Source organism: Labrus mixtus, chromosome 18, assembly GCF_963584025.1.
Source record: "Labrus mixtus chromosome 18, fLabMix1.1, whole genome shotgun sequence".
NCBI lineage: Eukaryota > Metazoa > Chordata > Actinopteri > Labriformes > Labridae > Labrus > Labrus mixtus.
This window is the reverse complement of record NC_083629.1, coordinates 2,938,822-2,965,542: the sequence shown is the minus strand read 5'-3', so window position 1 is coordinate 2,965,542 and position 26,721 is coordinate 2,938,822. Positions and strand designations below refer to the sequence as shown.

The 26,721-nt window shown below is 40.1% G+C and overlaps 1 protein-coding gene across 2 annotated transcripts in view; it reads left to right on the top strand.

Annotated features, from left to right (window-relative positions):
* Positions 1-26,721, top strand: part of alk (ALK receptor tyrosine kinase) — a 385,940-nt gene that overhangs the window by 147,242 nt on the left and 211,977 nt on the right. For both annotated transcript variants that reach the window (XM_061062375.1, XM_061062374.1), the window contains exon 2: positions 17,288-17,404. In XM_061062375.1, the coding sequence (XP_060918358.1) occupies positions 17,288-17,404 (117 nt within the window). The remainder of the gene's footprint in view (positions 1-17,287; positions 17,405-26,721) is intronic.

Here is a 26,721-nt window from a genome sequence, read left to right as displayed (position 1 = left end):
TTCATTTGGAATGGATGTTTGCTTTAAAGTTTAATGTAAAGTGGAGACATCTTGCAGACTTAACCAGATGCATTAGGAGGGCCATCACGCTGTTCAAAGAATAAAAATGTCTCCTGAAGGCTGGTTCACTGGTTGCTTACCTGTGAAATGAAGAGAGCATTGAGTCTAAAACCATCCATTTGTTCAGGGTAAATTGTTTTCGCTCTACCCTCCTCCTTTATCTTGAAGAGAAACTGCGATTCAGGTCTTGCAGTTTAAAATGTACAAACGTCTTTCTGCAATTCCTGCTCCTCTTCTTCAGATGAAAAAGCCAACGATTGGAGCCTGTGGCACTAAAATCACTTCACATGTCATGAATACATTACTCATCTGAGCTGTAGTTTTAAAACTGCCTATACCAATTTCACTGACTTATGAGTAATTACTACATCTTAATTCACTTACTATGCTGGACCTTTTCACACATATATTTATATTTTTTCAATAAAAGGTTAAATGTATTACGCCAGGATGGAGTAGGATATTGAATAATTTACAAAGCATTCTTGATTTTCTTGTGTTGATTTTATGCCATGTCTCAATGATAGTCTTACCCAAAGACAATACATTTACTGGTGTGTTTACCAGTTCAGCAAACCCATTATATTACACTGAATATATCAGCAATGCTTGGAGGAATACCCAAATATATATTTTTTACCAACATCCACTTGAACTTTGGAACAAAAATGATTTAGGTTTTGGTTGTTGGAGGTCAAACGTCAAGGTCACTGTGACTTCATAGCCATCTCAACAAGGCCTGAAAGAAATGTTATATCTTGTATATTTTTATGAACAGTTATTTTAAGAAATAGCTATCTGGTGGCTATGATTTTGGATGAGAAACTAAAACGGGCATAATGAGTTTGTTTCAAAGTAGATAGAGGTCAGTGTGGGAGGCCTGCTTAAACAAAGCTCCACTGAAGAGATGTCAAGAGACACACTGTGGAGAGGCAACAGAGATGATTTACTAGTAGTGGCTGTAGTGGAATCACACACAATAAGGAGTTGGTGAGAGTCAGATTTCATGGAGAAAGTGAGAGGCTGCTGATGTGAAGAGGAAGCTGAAAGGACTGACTGCTACAAAAGGATATTGTGTGTGTGTGTTTGTTTGGGTTTATATGAATGTGCTGAAAAGAGAGAGGGCAAACAAGCAGAATCTGTTCTCAACAAGAGAGAAAGTAAAATGGCAGGTCAAGAGAGAGAGGGCCACATTTTTAGAGTTCCTTTTTATGTTTTAATCCTGCCGCATTACATTACCTCAAATGATTATGGGGGTGGAGGAGGGCTTGGAGGCTTGACAGTAAATCATGTTGCTCATGTAAGTGTAGCCCTGTCAAAAAGGATGCAACATGACTGAGGTAATGCAGTCTAATGGTGAAAGCAGTATGTCTCAGAAATGCAGTTTTGGAATTTAACTCGATGCACTAACTGAAGTAAGTACAAAGTAGAGATCTGTGGATGTAGCTCTGGTTAATGACTACTGCCATACAGCCACTGCTCTACTACCCAGATGTTAACAAGCACTGTGGACAGATTGCATCCTGTCATGCGGAGTGGTATACCAGTATTTTGATCTAGAAAATGGAGATTATGTTTGATGTAGGCTGTGCCAGTTAAACTATATAACCACTCAATTATAGCAATGCGTCATCACAGGCATGTGGACGTCCACTTGCATGGAGGTCTGAAGTCTGGTGGTGCTAGCCCTGCTAACATTAGCCACACTCGGCAAACCAAATTGTTATTGTTTACCTGCATACATTGTGATCTCATGTTAAGCCATGTTTTAAAGTTTGTGCTTAATATTGACTATTTCCTGAGTGTTTTCTCACTTTAAGACTAATCATCTAGTCTGAATCTAATTTAGTGTTTAATGGAGTTTGAATTAGTTGCCTACAACATCCCTACTGCAAAATTGGGGTACTTGTGTTTTAATAAGGAAAGTCTGATGAAGGTCAGTGTTTCCCCTAGGTTTACAGCGTTGGGGGGGTGGGGACAAGCCGACATGTCGACACTGCGACACGACGACACAAACACTTGAAGGAATCTTGGTGTTCATGCATTACTTTTAATGACAGCTGTCCTTTTCTATCGGAAAGGTAGCCTTAAATGACTTATTTCCCTGATTTCAAACTCTATCCACTATCCTATCTCTACAATAAAGGCACAAAAAGCCAAAAAATAAATCTTAAAAAAAACTTGCTTGACCTTCAGGGGGGGCGGGCCGCCCCCCTGATATAATGGTAGGGGAAACACTGAAGGTGGTAATAATTTGTAAACTGTTTAAGTTGCCTATTATTTAAGTTTAGCCTACAACTTATGGATATTTAAACTTTCGTAAGACTGTGCTGTTGAGCAATGTCCAACAAGACAACAAGACAAGATACAATTATGGGCTTTATGTATGCCTGGGCGATAAAACGATAACGATAATTGGATCTGGCCTCAGGACTTTTGTTAAGGCTTTGGACACGTAAGCGTTTGCATTAGGGTTTTTGTTTACTGATTATTTTAGTAATATTGACACTTGGATCGGAATACCATCTCTTCCACTCTGGTGTTGTGTGACAGTGTTTGATTTTCAGTTCAGAGGAGCTATCAGTGTCAGGCTAGTGAACAGAGGGGATTTGTCTCTCAGTTTTTATGCTTGATGTTTTGCTGCAAAGACATCAAATAGTCATAACTGTCCAAAAAATGTGTTTTTCAGTGTGTTTCAGATTTTGCAACTTGTCTGTATTGCATTTTTTTCTGACACATTGGCAATATTCTCAAAGAATGTAATCATCTCTGCTGAATTAGCGGGATGATATAAGACAAGAATCCTGCAGAGATGGAATGTAAAGTTTGGCACATTAGCTCTCTTAACACAAATACCAGAATAGCTCTCTTATTTCCGAACTGCAAAGGCTGCTATCCTTCTAAGTCCATGATTGACAGTTTTCTAATAAAGCAGAGATATAAGTTCTATCTGAACAAACATTTCTGTTTTAAAACCTCCTCTAGTGAGTTTCAGAGCTCTACCCATTTAGATAGAAAGACTGCTTAGAATTCATCCGTCGTAAAAGAAGTCTAGTGTGATAGATTGTTTTAAAACTTTTCAGTCAGTGAAACACCTCCAGCATTAAATTCAATTAAATTTATTGTATTTGTAAAGAAATCATGTACAATATGAAACATAAATGTTGCCATTTGATGCCTTGTAGCAGACTTAGCTTAGAGCTAGTTTACATCTGCAGTCCCTTGGCAGGCCAGTCTTATGATACTGAAATATGTCTTGCAAGGCACTTAATTTCTAAAATAAATTAGTTTGGGGAATATTATATGGATAGGATTAAAATAAGTAGTTATACTACTTAAAGGCTGTATATGCGCTTTTTTGATCCAGCAGATGCACCAGCCCTACCTTGAGCACCAGCATGAAACCAAAACAACTCGCGCTGCATTGTTGTGTTAGCATGCTAATGCTAGCGATCTTTATTATGCTCATATCTTCACACTGCATGTAAATTTACCTGAAATGAGCGTGATCTAGAAACACAGTTAAGCAGTGAGTACAGTATGTTATTCTTCTTTTCTCTAGTCCCTCAATTAAACAACTTTTATACGTGAGGGGAGGAGTCTAAGACAGGCTAAGAACTCAGGCCCACCGCCCACCCCTGCCAAGCATCCTTCTTGCCAACGTCCAGTCCCTGGATAACAAGATGGATGATCTGAGGGGTCGGGTAAAATACCAACGGGACATGAGGGACTGTAACATCATCTGCCTGACGGAAACATGGCTCACTCCTGTGGTGCCGGATCAAGCCATCATGCCATCGGACTTGTTCTCTGTGTTTCGCAAGGACAGGATGGAGGAATCTGGCAAGTCAAAGGGTGGAGGGGTTTGTTTTATGACCAACAACAGCTGGTGTAACCTACAAAACATTAAAACTCTCTCCCACTCCTGCTCGCCACATCTGGAGCACATAACCATCCTGTGCCGTCCATTTCACCTCCCCGGGAATTCACTTCGGTCATCGCTACATCTGTTTACATCCCACCACAAGCAGACACAGACACAGCTTTATCGAACCTGCATGACGTGCTGTGCTGGGGATTTTAACAAGGCAAACCTGAAGAAAGTTATGCCGAACTTTTTCCAACACGTCACTTGCTCCACCAGGGGCAACAATACACTGGATAATTGCTACACACCATTCAAAAAGGGCTACTAGGCGACTTCCCTGCCCCCACTGGGTAAATCAGACCATTCTGCCATTTACCATTTGCCAAGGTACAAACAGACGATTGTACGTGAAAAGGTGGTGATGAGGCGGTTTAGGCGCTGGAACGACCAATCAGAGGCTATGCTGCGAGACGCTCTGGATGACGTCAACTGGGGCATGTTCCAATCCAGTTCGAGTGACGTAGACGAGTTTACGGAAGTTGTGACGAACAGAAGCCATGGGTGGATAAATCTATCCGCACCGCTGTGAACGAACGGACCACTTCACACAACTTGTCACTTCTCACCGGCAGGACGGAGGAATACAAAGCGGCGTCTTACAGACTGAGACGAGCAGTGAAAGATGCTAAGCGGAGGTACAGGGACAAAGTGGAATCACAGTTCCAGCAGCGTGATTCAAGGAGCTTGTGGCAAGGACTGCAGACAATTACTGACTACAGGAAAAGAGCCCATGTCTCGGTGAGTGCAGACGCTGCTCTGGCTGAGGAACTTAATGACTTTTATGCGCGATTCGAGGCTAACGCTAGCACCGCTAACGTTAGCATGCCAAGTGATGCAGCCAGCAGGATCTCCGAGGCCGGAGCGGCACACTCGCACCCGCTCACTGTGTCAGAGCACGACGTGAGGAGGACACTGAAAAAGGTAAACACCAGGAAGGCTGCCGGGCCAGATGGTATTTCTGGCAGAGTGCTGAAGTCCTGTGCCGACCTGTTAGCTCTAGTGTTTACCACCATCTTCAACCTCTCCCTGAGTCAGTCTGTGGTCCCCACATGCCTGAAAAAAGCCATTATTGTCCCTGTACCAAAGAATGCCTTTCCAGCTTGCCTTAATGACTATCGCCCAGTAGCACTCACCTCAGAAGTGATGAAGTGCTTTGAGAGACTCATCAAGATGCAAATCTGCTCCTTGCTCCCTGAGTCTCTGGATCCACTTCAGTTCGCATACAGACTGAACAGATCCACAGATGATGCTGTCTCCCAGGTACTGCACACCACCCTCACCCATCTGGACAGAAGGAAGGGGGACTATGTGAAACTGCTGTTCATTGATTTTAGTTCAGCTTTCAACACCATAGTCCCCGCCCACCTCCATTCCAAGCTGATCAACCTCGGACATAACACCTCCCTGTGTGCTTGGATCCTGGACTTCCTGACGAACAGATCCCAGGTGGTCAGAGTGGGCAGACACACCTCCAGCCCCTGCACCCTCAACACCGGAGCACCACAGGGCTGTGTCCTCAGCCCCCTGCTCTTCACCCTGTACACACATGAATGTGTGGCCACAAGCAGCTCCAACATCATCGTGAAATTTGCAGATGACACGGTGGTTGTTGGTCGCATCAGCAACAATGATGAGCAGACGTATACAGGGGAGGTTGGAAACCTGTCACAGTGGTGCCAGGACAACAACCTGCTCCTGAACGTCAGCAAAACCAAGGAGCTGATTGTGGACTTCAGGAGAGGACAGCAGAGGGATTACACCCCACTGAGAATTGATGGGACGCTGGTGGACAGGGTGTGCAGCTTCAAGTACCTGGGGGTGCACATCTCTGAGGATTTAACATGGACAACCCACATAAACAGTCAGGTGAAGAGGGCGAGGCAGCGCCTCTATCACCTCAGACAGCTGAGGAAATTCAAAGTCTCTCTGAAGGTCCTGAAGACTTTTTATTCCGGAGCGGTGGAGAGTGTGCTGACTGGAAACATCACCCAGTGGTACGGGAACAGCACTGTACACGACCGAAGAGCCCTGCAGAGGGTGCTGAAGTCAGCAGAACGTACCATGGGTACAACACTCCCCACCCTCCAGGACATCTTCACAAGGAGGAGCACAGCCAGGGCAAAGAGGATCATGAGTGATGCCCACCACCCAGGTAACGGACTGTTTACGTGGCTACCCTCTGGCAGGCGCCTTTGACACATCAAGGCGAACTCCACTCTCCTCAGTTAAAAACAAAACAGAACTAAACAAAACAGAACTATGATTACATGATTCACACACACCACACATTCCAATCTGCACATTGCACTTTGACACCCTGGACACTTTACACTGTTTACATATTCTATATTTAATATTTTGTACATTCAAATAATTATTTTTGAATTTTTACATTATATTCTATTTTACTGGATGCTGGACACTTTACACACTGACACTTTACACTGTTTACATTACTCTATATTTTATATTTTGTACATTCAAATAATATTTTTTTTATTTTTTACATTGTATTCTATTTTACTGTATATATGTGTATTAGTAATTTGAGTGTTTATTGCATAGCCTTGCGGAACAGTCCTTACATTTCACTGCACATCTGTATGAGCATGTGACAAATAAAAATCTTGAATCTCTAACTGTAGTTGAAAATAGGTAAACTATGGGCGCTGGTGGCGCGGTGGTTGGTGCGCACGCCCCATGCATGGGGGCTGTGGTCTTCCGGGTGGGCGGCCCAGGGTCGGGTCCGGCCTGTGACTCCTTTCCCGCATGTCATTCCCCTCTCTCTCTCCCTGATTTCTCACTCTATCCACTGTCGTATCTCTCAATTAAAGGCACAAAAAGCCCAAAAATAAATCTTGGGTTATTAAGGAATAGGTGAACTAACAGGGGGCAGCAGAGGAATATATTGCAGTTGACCACCATAGTATATTTCCTGACTATTTTTGGGTTTTCCATGTTTTATAAGATTGCTGCCCACTGTCGATGATCAAGATGATAGTCTCTCTTATCTCTCATCTCTCTCGCTTCCTTGTCAATGTGTCACCAGTAGTGTCTCCACACAACTACTTTTCAGGTAACCATAGTGGTAGCAGAAGGCCAGCAACACAAATTGTATTGTTTCAAGTTGAGTGTACCATAAAAATCCCTACCAGATATCCACTAAAAAGCTGAACAATACAAAAGCTTAATCATCTGATATATGATGATGATATGTTGACTACCTGAACTGTCTTCAATGCTGGTGCTGTTTAACTAAAGTGTTAAATATCAACGAACAAATCCCTCTAATCCCTCTGTTGCAAGCTGTCATGTTAGAGACATGTAGCTGCCACTCTTTAGCTGGTGGGGTGCTTTGTTTTATGATGGAGGAAAAAGTTTGAAAGGTTGATCCTTTGAAATGATTTACTGTGGGCCCAAAGGAAAAGACAAAGAGAGATTGAAAGATTGATTTGTCATTCTCTAAAGTGTTGCTGACAAAACTAAGATGAGAGGTGCACATGCAGCAATGTACTTATTATTAAGCCACTGTGTTGTTGGGGTTGTATCAAGTCAACTTTGGTTAAATTCTTTAATAATTATACTTAATTATTAATAATATAAATAAAATATCATCAAACTATGTTTAATCTCGTTTTGGGGCACCACCCTGTACTCAGGTAAATATAACCAAAATATCACTCAAATCAGTCTCAAATTAGTTATTTAATTACTAATATTATTAATAATTAATAACTATATTTAATAAATTGAAGGCATGAATCCGTACACAAAGCCTTCGCACCCAGCTTATATCACAATGTAAATACACCAGTAATCACAAACAACTGCTCTCTTAAATTATAACAGAATTTATTTAAACAAAGCAACATCAATCCAAAATCAATGAACTTAATCAAACAAATAACTATTATAAACTAATCTAAGCAAACAAACATTATCAAGCGTGTGTGTGTGTGTGTGTGTGTGTGTGTGTGTGTGTGAGAGGGGGGAAGAAGAAAAGGGGGAGATAGCTTCGTCCCACGTGGTCGCCCTTCCGATGGCACACACCTAACAAAGACCTAATGTGGCCTTAATGTCTAAAAGAGACCGAGTTCGGCCCTACACGATCTGTGTCTCTGAGGCGTCTGGATGGCCGCGAGTATACAGATCTGTGTGTGTGTGTGTGTGTGTGTGTGTTAGTCAAAGGGGAAGAAAAGAGGATAGAAGAGGAGCGTAGAGGAGGAGAGAAATGTGTGCCTGAAGAGGCCGGATCACAGTCCGAATCCCGCACCACAACTCGGAGTAATTCCCTTCATTCACAGAAACAAACCAATGGCCGAATTCAAGTTAATACGGCTTACACTGGCCTTTCTGATCAGAAGAGTAATACCCGTTTATAATGCTGTTACGCTAAACACATATAGGACGCAGCGGTCCGAAATGGGAACAACAAGAGTTTTAAACAGGTAAAACTCAGGACGCGACGGTCCAACAAAGATAAAAATGACAGTTTCTGCTTCAATCAATCAATTGTTAAAAACACTCTCTAAAGCTAATTCTGCCCAGACCTAATTAAGCCTCACTTGTGAATCGCTTTGCCTGCGATCGGTGAAGGGAAAAGGAGTCCGGCGATAAAACAGATCTTCTGTCCGTCCAGGTGTAGAGGCGTCTGATGGCGGCGAGGGTCCCTTACGGCAAGAGCGGCTTCGTTGGTTCTCCGTCGAGGGGAAAGATGTCCGTTGATGTCCTTTCGTTGCAGGACGGAATAAGACCGTTATCTTTCTGATAATCTGTTATAGCCTAACGCTCTCCGAGAAACTGAGATGCGTTCACTGGACAATCCGAGCTCGGAATTTGGAACACTGCCGGCCGTGGATTACCTGTGCGCCAAAACTTAAAACAAAGGAAGATTGTTGCAGGAAACAGGAGGTGAGCTTGGGTCTCCGAGCACTTCAAGTCAGCGCGTGGAAAAGAGGTTGAACGAGGGGAGTCTCTGAGTTTTGTCACCTGGCCGCCTTCCTGTGGGGTCTCCCTCAGGTTCCGGTCCCCCCTTTACGTCACACGTAGGTGTGAAGTACCGCAGGGGATTCTGGGATAAAGAGTCCTTTTAGGCCTCTTTGTGATCTCAGTAAATAACTCAAAGGCCCAAGTCCATGGTTTGACTGTCCTAAGCCTGCGTGGCCCAACAGTGTTAATCGAACCAAAAAGAGCGTAGCGCCAACACCTTCTTCTCATTGAGTCACAGAGCTGCTGTCATATTAACCATGCAACATTGTAAATTCAGTTACATGAGAACATCAGAATGACAACATGAAAAATGTTAGAGGCTGTGTTTGCGTCCTTGGCGTGTTGTTGCCTGGTTACAGAGCAGAAAGCTGGGGGATGTTGGAAATCAAAGAATAATTTAAATATGACCTCTTCCTGATCTTCAAGGCCCTTGATCAAATGCAAGAAATTGTAACAATACTGCACAAGTGTGAAACAGAGTATCTGACTGTGTTTTAGACGAAGGAAACAACAGGGACTGCAATCTTTCAGTCTCAAGGTTGATCATTTTGATTATTCCTTTCCACTGAAGTCAGACCAAGACAGAAAGCTTGGTCTTCATACATTTTTCATAATTCTTTGTGTGTCTGCATACTTTCTCTGTGTTGTTTGGAGATAAACAAAGCACTCCTAGTAGTAAGGAATGAGGAGTGCACCAGACTGGCTATGTTAGTGCCAAAAGCAGAACATTAGTACATTTTTCTGCAGTCCTCTTACTTTGCCTCAGCACCAGCACAGAAACACTATAGCTAAAAGTAAATACATGTAATCTTAACTTTGTATTGTTCTTTTCTGTCTTATAGCTTAAGTGTTTCTGATCCCGAGCCCCTTTGGGTAATGCTGCAGTTAATGCAATCCATGGGAAACTACAGTAATTTCACCTTTATAATGTTCACCTCTGTGCACTGAGTGGGCTTTGAAACCTACTCTTTGATGAATGATTCATATGTGCATGAAATATCAAACTACTTAGGTCATTATACTCAAACAATATATGTCAGCTGTCTCCTGGGAAATACAGGATCTACAAACTAATCCCAGCCTCAGCCCTTGAGTAAAGCCAATCCTGATCATGCTTGATGGTGGTGATGTGGATGCTTTGATGATGTAACAAAACAAACACATGAACATCATGGTCAAACACTTTGAAGTCAAGGAAGAAATGCTGGGCTCTGTAACTCATGTTATACAGTTTCAACAGCAGGATCTGTTGGCACATTTCCATCGGTGTTTCCCTTTTGGCAGTTCACCAGTTAGATGTTTTATCTGTATGTGGACCTAGCAGCTATCAGAGTGGACAAAGAATGAGTGCAACAAGTCAATCTGATTTCTACTTTGTTGGCGAACATTTTTTTTTGTACCAGCATAGTCCACTATAACTAATGGAGTTAGTCAAAGTTTCACTCTATTACTGAAATACAAATTCATGTATGCAGAATTTGTTTGAAAAGGTTGATGTTTTGCAGCACTGTGCTGGGTCATAACACCAAAGACTTGCGATGCAGTAAACAGACACATTCAGCAAAACACACTGTTTACAAACAGTCCTCCAAAGGCTAGCTAGAAAAATGCTCTATGAAGAGGTTGGTGTGGCAGGGGTGCAGAATGTGTTTCATACAGTTGTCAGCCATGGCAAATAGTTATCATTGAATAGTGTTTTTTTATAATATGAGTCATAGGGCCAGGCAAAATTAATATATTTTCCTTTTTCACAAGATGATGGTGAGAGAAAATAATGTTAAAATGTTGGGAGTACAGTTAAATGTTCAGTATTGTTACAGGAAGTTTTTTGTTTTTTTATAAATAAGAGGTACATTATTTCATATTTCAAGTTTGTGCTTGGCATTTTGACTTCAATCCAAAACTAAAAAATGAAATAAAAAGTCTTGCTCGTCTTATCTTTTCACTTCGTAAGGCCTCTTGGCCTTGTGTGGGTTTGGAAGTTAATTACTATGACAACAGTTGAATATAGAAACATTTTAGTCAGTTTTAATATACTTTGTGTCTGTGTTAGGATTTGATTGACTTTGAATCTCGACTTCTAGAAGGAGCTGAAGTACCTTAATTGCCTCCATGAGCGGTGAGTCACAGCTGCTGTAATTGCAACTGTGAACTGTGTCTATAAGCAGTTAAATGAGTGGCTAAACTCTTTACAAACTTTCTGTTGTTTTTAAAACTAAGCCATTATCCTGTCCTTTTTTTGTCTCTCAAAGTAACTTTACATAGATCCTCTCTCTAGTTCAAATCTCACCTGTGGATCCTTTCCTGCATGTCATTCCCCACTCTCTTTCTCCATTTCAAACTCTATCTACTGTCCTTGTCTGACCAATAATGGCACAAAAGCCCCAAAAGTAATATTTAAAAAAGTATTTACCTGCATATAAGAAACTTCTGTCAGAATCATGAATAAAAATAGGGTAGCTCACAGCGGACCATTTTTGATGTAAAAAATGGGGGACAGATTATATGATTCATTGAACGGTCATTTACGGCTAACGGCCTAAAAACTAAATATTTTTAACACCAAACTAGATTTATGTGTCTAACAATGTTTTTCCCTCTAAAAAAAAACAACTGTAAATGACAAAGAAATGACTAAAAACATATTGGTCACTTCTTTCATTAAACACCATATTGCCACAAACTAGAGAATGAGGCTAAAAAGAAAACTTCTTCTGCAACTTTTGATATCCGTCTATATCTCCAAATGAGTCGTTTGTGTGCATTGTTTGTGAATAGTGGGCTTTCTGCTGTCTTAGGAGGTGTTAAGAGCACACTTATGCATCAGCCAAGCCGCAAAGAAAATCATCGCATCAATGCACAATGGCAAAATCATTCTCTCTAACGAGCATCAGTGAAGCCTATAGTTGACGTCTTCATTGTCACAGCGCAGCCCTTTCTTCTCCTGGATAATGTTTCTGGAATGAAGCCTTGAGATCCATTTCTTTGATATAATCATTCAGTGTTTGCCTTGGGAGACAAAAAAAAGTGTTTGATCTTGCTCTGAATCCTGGGTACACATTTCAAATGAGCATACGTTACTTAGGGGAGCTTCTTAAGTGCTGTCTAATGTTGTTGTGATGGTCTTTCTGGCCTTAGTGTTTGGCATGGCTGCTATTTCATCATGCTTTGACACAGCCTCTCAGCATTGCAATGTTGGCTTATATAGCATTAGCTCATTTACTGATAAGCTGCATGTTTTACTAATAATGGATTAAAGAAATGGGTCAATAAAGGTGTCACTATCCATGACCTCTTTTGATCTATATCAGCACAATAAAAAGGTTAAACTGCTGTTTATGTTGCTGTTTGACACAATGTCATCTTTAAAGGTGATATTACTAAAACAAAGAGCCCATTAGTGTTCATATCTCTACTCATTTCATTTGTAATCAATTACTGTTGTTTTACTTGTAACATCCAATTCAAGTTTACCCAAGAGGTGAAGTAAGCAGGGGAGTTGTCGTATCATCAGAGGCTTTCAGTCAGTTTTACAGGGTTAATAAGCTGCATCCTACAGTCAAGTCAAAATCCCTGCTTGTTTACAGGGCAGGATTTATTGGCAAAAACAAATAAATAAAAAAATGGTACCAGCGTCTTATGACAAACACAGAAAGCCTCTTACATACAACTTATTCCCCACCTGAAGCTAGCAACAAGCACAATAGGTGGTATATTATCATGAACCCTTCCAGTCTGCCTCCTCTCTTTAACCCTGTTTAGCCTTAGATGCTAGTCGTTAAAATAAGACATCTATATTTATGTAGATGACACGTTTATGAATAATTTAAAGTCATTGTAAAGGCTTGTTAATTAAAGAAGTGGTCACTGCCTTGACTCTGTCGAAGTTTCTTGTAAGTTCAGGAGAAAAGTGTGTTGTGCAAATAACTGTGAACACTTGTGTGTTATTGGAGTTGAGCAACGTGTGAGGAATTTTGCAAAGGTCTGAATGAGAGTCGGAGTGCTCAGTGGACACGAGGGCTCCTCTGTTGGAAATCAATGCAGGCTTTTGTTGAAGAGAAAGCACAGCCGTTTCAAGGCCTCAGCTTTTTGATGTGGTGCTGGCAGTCTTTAGACGAGTATTTAATGGCGCATCACCGGCCTTGGACAGGTAATCAATTCATTTAGGCAGTAATGTATGTATCCCAAGGTAAATCTTTAATTAAGGGGCAAATAGAGGAGGACAATTGTGATGCAAGAGGCCAAGGAGTATGAAAATCCAACAGCGAAAACGCATTGTTACTCATTTCCCTTTTTAATTAGCTGGAGCCTCTTCATACTCCAGTTGTTTTGTTACATTACCAAGCGCCTTTGTTAAGCTCGATTTCTACCCCCAAGCAAGTCTTGTATATGCAAGCCAAGCTTCTATAACCAACATTATAGAAATATCTACATAACCTTGAAGAGAACTTTTTCACAATCCATGTGAAATCAGTGAATCCAACCTTTTGTCAGGTCTTGTGTGGACCTACTGATCCACCTCTGTACACTCAACTTCCCCTCTCCCTTTCATGGATAGTTTGGCTTCATTTCTGGATCATTGCACTGTCATACAACAACGCCCTCGAGCACCACACACATCACAAACAGGACTGTCCCCTGACAAGTGTTTGTTCAACTCCTGCTTTCTCAGCTGTTCTGTGTCTTTCTCTTGTTCTTGCCCCATTTTTTTTTTTTAGATTGTGAATGCCTTTGGAGCTATCGACTTCAATCTGAATTTATGACCGTAAGATTGACAGGTTCAATCAAGGGTCATTGATTAATCTACTAAGAATTTGAAGGATTTCTAAATGTGGGTAGGACTGTTCAGTGAGCTGAGTAAACTCTCCTCAATGGTGATGAACTGACTTACTGAGTACATGTGTTTGTTTTGGCTTTACTCATGTAGATGACAGGGTTGAAAAGAATTACAGTTAACTAGGGATGGGTACCACTTACTCAGATTCACTCCAAGCTCATGTGTATGCCAATTGACAATAAAAGACTGTTGTCAAATGTAAGATGTTAAAATCCAGTTAATTTGCTAAATTAGATTCTCACTTGTGTTTATGTTTAGATGGCATTTTGCTAAGCAAGGTATTTCCAGGCCAGCTCGAGTATAGTAGGCTATGTTATCCCTCCAGCATGTTCTGGGTCTGCATGGTGTCTCTTAACTCGGTGTGTCCATGTCGAAAATACTTCCACTAGGGGACACAGATTACATCCTGCTCTTACACTTGAACAACCTGAGATGTTTTTACTCTGAGCTCTTTACAGATGTCTGATCTTAGCAAACAGTGACGGATTACAGTCAAGAAGTGCAGGCTAATTTTAGTGAGGCTGTGAGACAAGAAAATGGGTAAACTAATAAACAATTTAGCGTTTAAAAAAATGCACAACTGTCTAAAAAAAAACTTGAACTATTGCTCAAATAGTTGGCTTCCAGAAGTTGTGTATCTTAACAGAATGTAATTTAAAACTTCTTGATTAGTTCACACCTAATTACGATAGTTGACTACAATTTCTATAAAAAAAATGCATTGTTTGATCAGTACTGTTCATTTCCTAACAGATATTAACAGTAAAACATAGGGAAAAAGGGAAAACCCAGCCCCCCGCACACCCCACCATTATGAAGACATTTTGCAATTGAAGATGAGTACCAGTACTTAGTTAAATTTAATGATGCATGTGATCATTTTGAATACATCAGTTTTCTTAAATGACTTTTATTCAAACGAAAAAATTATACAAGTATGTGTGACTTGATACATGATCATAAGATAACTTGGAAAAAAATAGAACTGCAGAAACTTGAACTTCCTTGTTCAGTGTGCAGCCTACTGAAACTTGAACTGTGATAATGCACCCTGCTATAGAGACTCGTTTTGGCAACTTGCATCAACAGTATAACATTTTCTTCCTTTATTTAGATTTTAGACTGCTAATTAACCCAGCTTCCCGTTTACCACACTCACCTAGTACAACACTGTTAGGTGGGGGTTGTTTCTGTAGTAAATGTTCAAACATGAAATCGTGAAACAGACTGTGGATCATCTTAGATTTATTCAGCCATGATCAGACAACATAGAAACACAACACACATGGCTGACAAAGTGTAGACCATTGCTGACCAAGATCTCACAATCACTGGCAATCATTGACAAACATTAGCAAAGTGGCCATCATGGGAAAAGTGGCAAAGTCTTCATCTTCACAGTGTTGCTTATATTCTGCTAGAAGGTACAGCCCACAAATTCCCGACTGCTTCGTTACATCTCTAAAAGACTAGAAAGAAGACATCACCTTGACTCGTAAATATCAGACATATACATTTCTTCAGTCTCAGAGTCACATTTCCTTTTCAGCTCACAACAGACACTTCAATCCAAATATAACTCTGCTGTTATGAGGTCTCTAACACATGTTTTACCTGAAAGAAGAATTACTCCTGGATGGTTGACACAATTCAAAGATATATCCACAAAATTATCATGATGAATGAATCCATGAAAATATGTACTAACAAACACCTATACTTAAGGTTTGCAAGTGAAAAAGTTGGAAAGAGCTCATCCAAAGCAGCCTTTGTGTAATGTGTCTGCCTCATGCATTCTTGACCTGAGCACAGGTCAAAATTATCTAATGCCAGGATATTGTCAACCTACCCTACAAACAGCAAGAAGTGACACACTATGATATGCAATTATCCAGCCAGCACCCTCAGTGGCATATCAATTAGTCTAAAAACTCTATTATCAGCTGTGGCTACCAGGCAGCCAACCAGCCAGCCAGTTTCCCTTGTTGCAACAGCTGTTGACCCCAAACCACAAACTCTGTACTGGCCACAGTCATTTCTGTCACCTAGCACTGAGTGGTAGCGTTATAAGCATGCTTTTTAAAAAAGAGAGGCTCACCCATGTCCTGGCCCTTTCCTTCACTCAGACACCAACTCCTAATGAGGGCTATCATCGTTTTTAATGCAAGGATTTTTATTTTATCTTAAGACGTGCAGTCATAACATAAAGCAGTTTTAAAGCAGAATAATTGGATGTTCATTAGTTCAAATCATTTAAATTACATTTCAAATGCTTCAGTTCTACCATGTAGGTCTTCCATTTATTGATGCTCATTTCTTGCCGAGCCAACTGAGATCGGGGTGGGTGTGAGAAGCTGATTTTCCAACCTCACATGCAGAATATTGATGGATGGATGACTTTGTGATAAAAACTCAATTTTGTTCACATTTCTTTTAGTTCCATCCTTACAAACCAGTGTGTGTATCTGCTCAGACATAATGATGTTTCATTAGCCACTAATTATGAATTGGAAATGAAATCACAGCCTAGAGAAACACACTGACATTTTGCTTAAACTTTCTTCTAAATTGGAACCATTCCACTTTTTTATTAGCCTATCAAGTTACCATTGTTGAGATGTGTTTTCATGTTGTCTAGCCACCCTTATTAAGATTGACTAAGTTTATTCTCAAAGAGGGAAACGTTCTTACCCTTCTCATCTGATCGCTTACCATCAGCATGAAAACTACTCAGTGGGTTCAAGCATTAATACTATAGAATTGACATATTGTCACTGGATGTATTGCAGAACAGTGTGCGTCTTCTTTGGCCAAAACCGAAATGTGCTCAGTTCAGCGCCATGAAAGTCATGGTTTACGATTAATCACTTTTTAAGGCTCATTTAAAATGACTGCAGGATTTATGCAGGAGTCCCCTTCCCAGGCAGTGGTGTATTGGCCTGTGACTGTAGACTAATTATCCAGGGACTAGGGACAAAGTGAGAGGGACACTGTGTGTGTTTGTGGGTGTGAGTTTGATGGTAGTGTGGGTGCAAAAGTAAGAGAAAGTTGTTGCATCTACTTTACAGTAAGGGACTTCTCTTCGATCGTGTGATAATTAGTCTGAGTTTAGAAGGTGAGGACAGAGTCAAACAAAATCAGACAAACCTGTCCTGAGGTAATTATGCAGTCTATTGATATCCAATAGCCAATTCATGTGGGCCCTTGGACTTTTTTTTAAATCATTACTGAAGTTCATTGAGTCACTGCTCAAATTATACAGCTACCATTTACCAGTACCAAAATCGTCTACATTTCACTTATAACTGAATTGTATTATGATTTTTAAAAGAAATTCCGTAAAAATACAACGCATAATAACTGCAGAGATTCCAATCATGGCTATAGACTGTCACATAACTTTGGTTTTCCTTCCCAATGTCTCTGCTTCATGCTCTGAAAGTAAGCTGTGGATTTGTTTATTTTTTTCCCAGGTGAACCTTTGGCCGGTAGTAGGACTGCTGCTGGCATTCCTAGGGGGTACTGGAGCTTCTCCTGGGTAGCCGAGGACGACCTGAGCTTTCCCAATGACTCTGTGCCAGCGTCAGCAGGTGAGTCATACATTGTCAGCCCTGCTCAGACAGATGGACAGGCTTAGGCACATCTGTCCTCCAAAGACTCTTTGCTCCCAATAAACTATGACACCTGGCATCAGCTTTCTATCAGCTCCTATGAACGTCTCTGTCTTGCCTGCCTGCTACCATCAGCACTGGCATCATCACAAAGCTTGTGTCTCTTGATTGGCCTGTTTATGGGCCACTCCAGGACCCAGATGGGTAGAACTTTCAGTGACCATTAGAAAAACATTTTTAATCTGCCACAGGTCTTACAGAATTAGTTTCAATTCACTTTTGTGGAAATCATGCTGTCATGCTGTATTAAGTAAGTACTTCCTTCAACAGGTAAACACAAGGACACCCCCTCCGGTGACGTTCACAGAATATAACATTCTGAATGTTAAACAATAGGCTATTCTGATTTTTTAAAACTTCGATCATTTAAACCATTATCGGCACGTTACATAAATAATGATCTGGAGTGTGAGTTCACTTTAGCGCTATACCCTTCTTCAGAAGGACAGCTGTGAGAAGGAGGGGAGGGAGGGAGGGAAGGAGAAAAAAGTCACAGTAATGTTTACAGTCTATTGTCACTACCTGCCCACTGTGCTGCTGTGACGGATGCTTCACTGACATCCGCTGAACAGCTGTTGCTCTGTGCTTTCATGCGCACCTTACCAAATGTCAAAAAAATTTAAAAACGGTTAGCGATTTTACTAAGTGTGTCGTGTTTTTCTAAACGTTTAGCGTTTAGTGGTCACACCACTAGTAGAGCTACAATGAGCCAAGCCACTTTTTTCCAAGAATAACGTGAACAGATTGTGCATGTTTTTAACATTTTTAACACAACTGAAAGCCAAGCATATCGTTTGAGAGGAAAAAGACATGTTTAGCTTTTCTTATACTTAGAGTAAAATCCAGTGTATAAGACTTTGATACCGATTTTTTCATGCAGAAAGTTGGCTGCGTCCTCTATACAGGTGCGACCAATATACCAGAGTAAAATACTGAGGCACACACAATCATTACCCTGAGTTCAGCCCTCACTATGAGATGAGATGAGATTCAACTTTATTGTCATTATGCATATACATATATATAAGTATAGAGTAACGAAATGAGGTTTGGCATCTCACCAGAAGTGCAATAAGCAGAAAGTGCAAGAATCTGTGTTATGTACAAGTAATTACAAAATTTACAGATGTAGACATCGCAACATGACACAATTGAAAAATCACTACCATTCATTGTGTATGGCAAGCTGTGCTGGGAAAAATACCTACGCTGATGAGGCTGGCAGGGCCATGAGGTCATAATGGTTCATTTAGAGAAAACTGTGGTGTACTGTTCAGCACATTTACAGCTTGTTAAGTACTAGGGGTGTAAAGGTACTCGGACCGGACCGATCCGAGTACGCGCGGAACAGAAGTGCTTTAATCTGTTCCCACACGGACCGCAAAGCGGAAGCACACCTCAGGGTGGAGGAAGGCTGCGGCCGCTGGTATCATACACAGCTTTTAGTTAGTAACTTGTAAAAAAGTTCAAACATAAACTGTACAAACTCTGCAGATTACTCGTTCCTCGAGTCCTGTCGGTTTGGACAGTTGCATATATGGAGATATATGGGATGGAGTTCTTTTTACTCTTATGTTTCGTTTTCATTTTCAGCGATGATCGATGATAGTCTAATGTATATGACTACCCTGATGTGAATCATAATCACAACTCTATCGCATCTGTGGCTGCAACTTTGCATTAATATCAGTAATGGAAGTTGACTGTCAGCTCGATGTGCAGCTGTACGTCACAGAAAAAATGTCATACTATCTAATACACTTTGACTGAAGTAACTAAAGCACATATTTAGTAACTCACTGCTCAGCTTCTTAAACACTAAATAAAGTAACCTGTAAAGAATTTGTTTGATGTTTTCACAATAAATTATAATATTTTGTACATTTGATGTATGAAACAAGATTATCGGTGACATCCATGTTTCACATTTACAAGAATTAATTCCTTATGTACAGATTTTTATTACCTATATTATTCTAGCAGAAATCCAGCTTGTGACCATTACTCACCCAACAAGCTGTTTGTCAACTAGATGAAGAACTAAGTCGAGTGACGCCTGAAGCTGCCAGGTCTGAGTCAATTATGACATTTTCAAATTGACAAGAAAACAAATTGTAGTTTTAAGAAAAGGGATCTGAGGGCTGCAGCAAAGTATTTTAGCTCTTGGTGTGAGCATTTACTGAAGAAAGCCTTGAAGCACATGTGCGCATCAGTGTCTCGTCAGACTCTCAAAGTGTATTCACATCACTCCGTGGTGACAGCTCCAGCATGATTTTTTGCCCCTTTCCAATCTCTTGGGGGGTGGCAGGTCATCCTGTAAGAGATGATTCAAAGTCCCGCCAGCACCAAACTGTCAACCGACTGTTTATGAAACCCATCCTCGACTGTGAAACCCTGGGACCTGCCTTTGACAGCCTGTGGCTGTGACAGCCTGCAGTGGACCTCACTGTAATTGGTGTCAGTTAGAAACGGATCATCACACCATTTTTAAATCTATCAATACATCATGCTGACTGCCGACTACATTTCTATTGTTTTTTTTTTACAATGATAGCATTGACCTCTCACCTAAAGCATGTTAGCAATAGAGGTGTTTTTTTTCAAAATTGCGATTAGTGAAGGGAGAATGATGCGGCTGAAGCAGGAAGGATCACATCTGGTTAGTAAAAGCTTGATGAAAACAAATGCTCCAAATGAGTGATGGCACTGATGAGTGAAACAAATTAAAATGTGAGTACCACGAATGCTGCCAAATGTTGATTAAAATATACAATAACAAATATCCCTTTAACTTGTAATATCCATATTATACTTAATGTGCATATATATCCTCCCTGAATGTATGTTTCTCTAGCAACAACTGATTGTATAATAAGGGATTTGTGTCTTGTATTTCTACACTTGTGGGGACCAAATGTCAAATGTTTGCCCAAGACATTTGACCCTGGTGTGCTTGGCATCTTTAAGAAGCTTTTAAAGGCTTGTTTGTGTTGCATTTTGTATATCTTCGAGGATGCTTTAAAAGGGTTTGGAAGAGGACAGGTCTCAGAACACAGTAATGTAGAACTTGGCTTCAGGCTGCTGTGATAGATATCAGCTTTCCCTACAGCATCTGCTGTCCTCTGGCATTTATTGCCTACCTCAAAAGCCAACACACAGTGACTGGACACTTGTCACCAGCTGCCCCCTCCCTCCCACCTGCATGCTTCCAACAGCAGCGTTCAACCGCTGGGACTACAGGGTAAGGCAACTTTCATTTTTGAAAAAAAAAGAGCTGGTAATCTAAATTCGTTGTCTCTGTGTCAGAGCTCTCTGACCTTAGCTCCCTTCTGCCTCCCATATGTGTCACCATCCCTCAGGGAATGGAAGCATGGCAGCCTGTTGCCATATTCTGATTAGCAAAACCATTTTCCATTTCCGCCATATTCCTTACACTAGACCCATTCTTCTCATCAAGATGGATCGTCCTGGTTCAGCTGTGGCTGCCAGCTGCAACAGAACCCCTCAGATGGATGCTAGCCACTCCATGAGTCGCCCTGCTTTACAATAGAACATCTGCCTCACTCAGCTGGTTGCGCTGTTCTTGTGTAATGAGACACAGCAGTGGAATAAAACACATTCGCTAAGGCGGAGGTGTATAAAAGGTAGAGCAGTGGTGCAGGTGCTTTAATATGGCGTCCTCCTGGAGTCACATCACTCAGCCCCTCCAACCTCCAGTCGAGTTCACACTGAACCAATTGCACAGCTTTTATTTATCTGAGGATGCCTTGAATAAAGCTCCCATGAGCTCCTTTTGCATGGTAATAAAGAGAAATGTTAATCTTTAGGTTGTTTTTAATATGTAACAATATTCATACACAGGATTTCAAAAAGCACAGATATGAGGGTTGGTGGCACATTAAAAACACCTTTGAAGGAATTTAAATATTTAAATACATCTTCAATATAATTACAGAGAATACACCTTTTTTTAAATAACTTTGCCTGCATTTTACATTTCCTTTTTTTAAGCAACAAACAAATGTGCAGCCCCCTCATCTGCAACTAAGGACACATTCACCATACTTTGGTTACAAATGAAGGTAGACTGTGATCCGCGTGAGCAGATACCCTTAGTTAAAGAAACAATATGTAGCTTGGTATAGTTCTAAGTTTACCTTTAATTTGTCAAAATCTGATCCCATATGAAGTTACATTTTTTTAGACGACAGAAAAGAGCAAATTTAAAACAATTTGTCAATCTCCTTAATCAAACACAAAGATGTCAATTTTATCATTGCATTAATCTTGCAGAACACATTTCTTGCTCAGGATTGAACTTAATACTTTGTCCAAGAAGTTCACTAAATGTATCAGGAGTGAAATTATGGAAAAATAATCAGATAATAGGAACATCTGCTACGCTTGGCTTATAAAAAAAACCCCATTATGTTTACTAAAGGTCTGAAATGTCAGGCTAAATAGAGTGTATCTCTTGACCAAGGAGTCTGGACAATCAGACTGATTGATAGAGGGGGCTTTCCGATTCGTTGTGTTCTACAAATGCTTATACGCAACCAGAATGAAAAAAATAAAAAATTATGAGATGCTTTTCAAACAATTGCAATCACAGCCTATACACTGCAAAGCATTCAAAAAGCAGAGGAAGATCTATCAACAAGAGAGCTGCACAATAAATGAAAAAGAAAAACTGTACTGGCAAAGCGTTTCATAGATGATGAAGTGTTTGCATTTGCCTCAAGGTGGATTCCAAGCTTGCTGCTCTTTTCCTCTGCGGGTTAGCATGCTAACGCAATTTGGTTGTAATATGTAATAAGAGTTGTAGAGGTTGATAAGGTTGTGTTGGTATATTTACAATGGGACCAGTAGGCTTAGTTTACCTATCATATGAAGTGTGTGCATTCTACTGTTTGCTCGTCTTGTGGGATTGGCTTACAGGAGTGCAGATAGGAGAGATCATGTATGTATAGTAAGACCTGAGGGAAATGTCCATCAAATAAGACAAGGAAAGCTAAAAAAGACATGACTGCATCAATTTCTGCTTGGGCTATGAACCAAATTAAATCCATGAAGCTATTAATGTTTTAACTGTTTCTAAACATTAACAAAGGGTCATTTTTTAAATGTTTTTGGACATTGTTTTTTTTAAATTGACTTAGAGGGTCTGTTGTGGAGATTTTATCTTGACCCCTGGCAGCATTCCTCCTCTGTAGTTTTGATTGGCGGATACAAATGATAAGGTAAAGGAAGAGTTCACAAGATACCATACCTTACTTTGATCTCCTCTAATTTATAATCAGAAAGTCTCAAATGCATTACAAGCTAAGAAATATACAGCTCCATGTAACTTAATATTTATATTTATGCTTCTTCTTTATGCCCCCTCTAATTTTGCTCATTCTCAAACTCATCCTTAATCTCTAAAACCAGAAAGAGAGAACTAATTGAATTCCTTCTCAAAAGGGCAAACGATTGATTAATATCTACCGATATTGGGCAAAAAGAAAAAAGCAATTACTTAAGCAATTACTTATTAATTTGTGTCGCCAACAACAAAATCAGACTTCTGTGTTCAGATCAACATTCTCATACCTGCTTGTTGTCAAAAATCACTTCCCACTCGTCTATTCATCTGTACGACTTAAACAGAAAAGATTCGACTCCCTTGAGCGGAAATGAATTTGCCCTGAATGCAGAGGCCATAAAAAGTCTAATGGATACATAAATAAGCCGAGCCAGACACAATCTCATTGCAATCAGGAAAATAAACATATTCATCATCTCAGTTTAAGGGTTTCATGGGGATATTTGTCAGCACAGTTTTGACTCTCCTTCTACAAAGAGATGTACAACGTTAGATGTAATCTATTGATGTCAAAAGCATTACTGTGCAAATCCAGCATCTCACTTTTTTTTAAACATGTAATCAAATAGTTGTGCACTGCTGGGAATTGAAGAGTTTATTTATATACAAAATGAAGATGGCCACAGTTGGCTCGCATGGCAGTGACCTGAGGCTGCTACATGAAACACCACTCAATCTCTGCTGAGTTTGATGAATGAGGTCAGGGTCGTAGTGTCAGAGAGGCTCATTAACCAATCACACACTCTTGTTTAAGCAGTCAGAGCCACTGGCCAATTTGGAAATGTGCTGCTTAATTAATAACCGGAGTAAGATTTAACTGTTTATTTACAATGAATTAATTCCCTTTTAAGCACTCGAGAACATTCATTGTATCAGCGGCCCCATTTACAACCTTGTTTACAGTCATCTGCTGCCTTTGTTTGTATTGAATAGCCAACTTGTTATAAAACTTTTCACCATTCACAGTACGGAGGCCGGTCTGTTAACAACCTTAATTGCTTTCACAAGAAGGGCTGCAGGAATTACAAGCACATATGATTTAATCCATAAATAAAGTATAGTTTACAGAAGCCTTCAGAAACAATAGTGACCTCGTCCTCCATGTAGGCAGACATTCAAAGACAAGTAAAGATGTTATTTTCTTTATTCCTTCGTCCTTTGTTTGCCTTTGGCATGGTTGTAATGTCTACACTGTTGCCATGTCACATAAGGTCATGCCCAACTTGAAATTAACATACTAATCACTCTCTTTCTTGATAACAAATGATGACATGCAGCTTCTTATATTTACAAACTTTAAATGTTTTATGTAGATATGCATCTACAAAGCCTAATGGTGCCTTATAGCTTCACACAGCAGCATCCTGAGCATCCTCACACAACCACTTAACACAATCTCTGGGGTCTAAGAATTCATAGATTGCCTTTAATTAACATCAAAGCCTTTTGTGTTGAAACTCTGTTGAATTGGCCTGTGACAAACAGAGCTCAAGTAACAGATCTATGAAGGATCATGTGATTGTAATCAATATGGCTCCCTGGAAGCATTTATTTATAGGTTAACAGCCCAGATGGGAATACTTTCAGATGAGATGAAATTAATCGTATGTAAATTAGAAAAGAAAGAAATCCAATCTTTTAAGTACAATCTCTCTCAGCACATGACAAAGCTTTTGATTGAGCTTCTATTTTTGTTTTCCAAGATCAAACGCACTGAAATATGTCAAACACTTATCATAAAGACTTTGTTTCTTTAGACCCCAGAGTCGCAAAGTTTGTGTATTTGTATATCTCAGAGGAGTCTTATTGTGTCATTCCAATGTGATTTGTTTCTAACACGTTCATGTCATTGTTTTCTTTTTTTCAGAGCCTTTTATAACACCAGTGTATTCACATCATCATAAGGGACCTCAATAGAAACCACCTACATATTCTATAAGCAGATTTCTATAAATTGAATATTAAGTATCGCATGTTGAGTATGGGCAATCTAACAGGTATTTACTGTATGGAGACAATCACAGATGCAGACACAGATTTCTTAAAGAATTTTACACAATTTTATTTAAAAAACACCAACACAACCTTTCTCTTTCTTTAATGACATATTTACTGTGAAATCTGGAATAGAAGTAGCACTGATGTGCAGTACATGACACAGTCAATGCACACTAAATGGTGACACATTTTACATAGTGCTAGTTTTTGTGCACTGGTAGGTAGTGGCAGCTGAACTATTGTCTTGATGGCACATTTCTCAGCATTTAATACTTATTGAAGTATATAGAACGCAACCCAGTTTTAGAGGAATAATAGGTATTCAAATTGTGTGTCATACTATGAATCTAATTCGACATAATTCATTATGTTTTAAGAAGAAATAAGAAACTTGAACACACTTCTGTATAGCCTGTTAAAGCTACTTACGTTCATCATTTATCCAGCAGGTTATATAATTCTACAATTCACTTATCAGACGCTTTTATCCAAAGCGACGTACATCAGAGAGTAAGTACAACACAAGTAAGGATCTATAAAAAAGGGAACAATGTCAGTAAGAGCAAACGATCAGCTTTGAGTCTGATTGGACACACAGGTGCTGACAGGAAGTGACCAGAGGCAAAGCACAACATTGAGGGCAGTTCTTGAGAGCTCTAATCAGTATAGAAACCATCTTATAAGCCGTCGTTATCAAACAAAAACCATCGTCATTACCATCATCATCATCAATAATATGGAGACCATCATCATTAAGTTAGTAGGTATTCATGAAAGAGCTGGGTCTTTAGCTTTTTCTTAAAGGTGCAGAGGGACTCTGCAGAGGGACTCTGCAGATCACATGGAGTTTGGAAGTTCATTCCACCACCGGGGGGCGACAGAGGAGAAGAGTCTAGTCAGAGACTTAGGACCCTGTTATGAAGGTTGGATCAGAAGCCTTTCATTGGCAGAGCGTAGTGGGGGGGAGGGAGTGTAGACCTGGATGAGAGAGTTAAAGTAAGGAGGAGCCACAAACAAAAACACAAATTTTGTTTGTGTTTTCAATGGAGCTTAAAGTGGAACTCAATTGCTGTTTTTTTTCCCACTTATTAAAATTGTAAAAACACAACACTCTACACTGAAAACTTAATTTTGCAATTGCAATAAGAAATCCCTTTGAAACCAAATTATAAAACCATCTTAAATGGAAATAAAAATCATGGCATAAACATTGTCCTGTAATATGTAACCGTTTCACAGTGAGCACCTATCCCATTTCAAGCTATTTTTCCAGTAATTAACCTTTGCTTGGGGACAAATTAGATATTAAACAAACTTTTTGGCAGTGAGAATGTTTGTCATGACCTGCACATAATTAACAGTGCTCTGCCAAAACATTAGGAGGTAACCAAGGATACCTTCTGGCAGACACAAGAGAGACAAAAGTAAATGGTGTGGGAAATGTTTTTTATGGTACCTGCCACTCTCAAAACAGCTCCTCCAGTTACTTTGATTAAAATGTGCAATGGTGATATCAAAGGAAGTAAATGAACCCAAGCTTGGTGTTACAAAAAAAATGGAAATGATTACATATTCAAAGGATATTACGATTCTGATTTTGAGTGAGCGGGCCGTGAAAGCCATGTCCCCGGTCATTTGGCAAGTCATCAGTTCTCAGTCACTTTGCACATGCAGGAGGTGGGCGAAATTGGATGACAGATCCAGATCTTGCTCACCACAGCTGAATCATATCTCTCATCCCCATTTGGCAGCACACAGAAGTGCTTAGCTTGCCATGGTGCCAAGTGAGTTTCTGTAAGAATATTTTAGATGATACTCGCGGGTGGAAAAATGTGAGGAGACGGCTCTGAAACTTGAATCTATGTTCATTTCC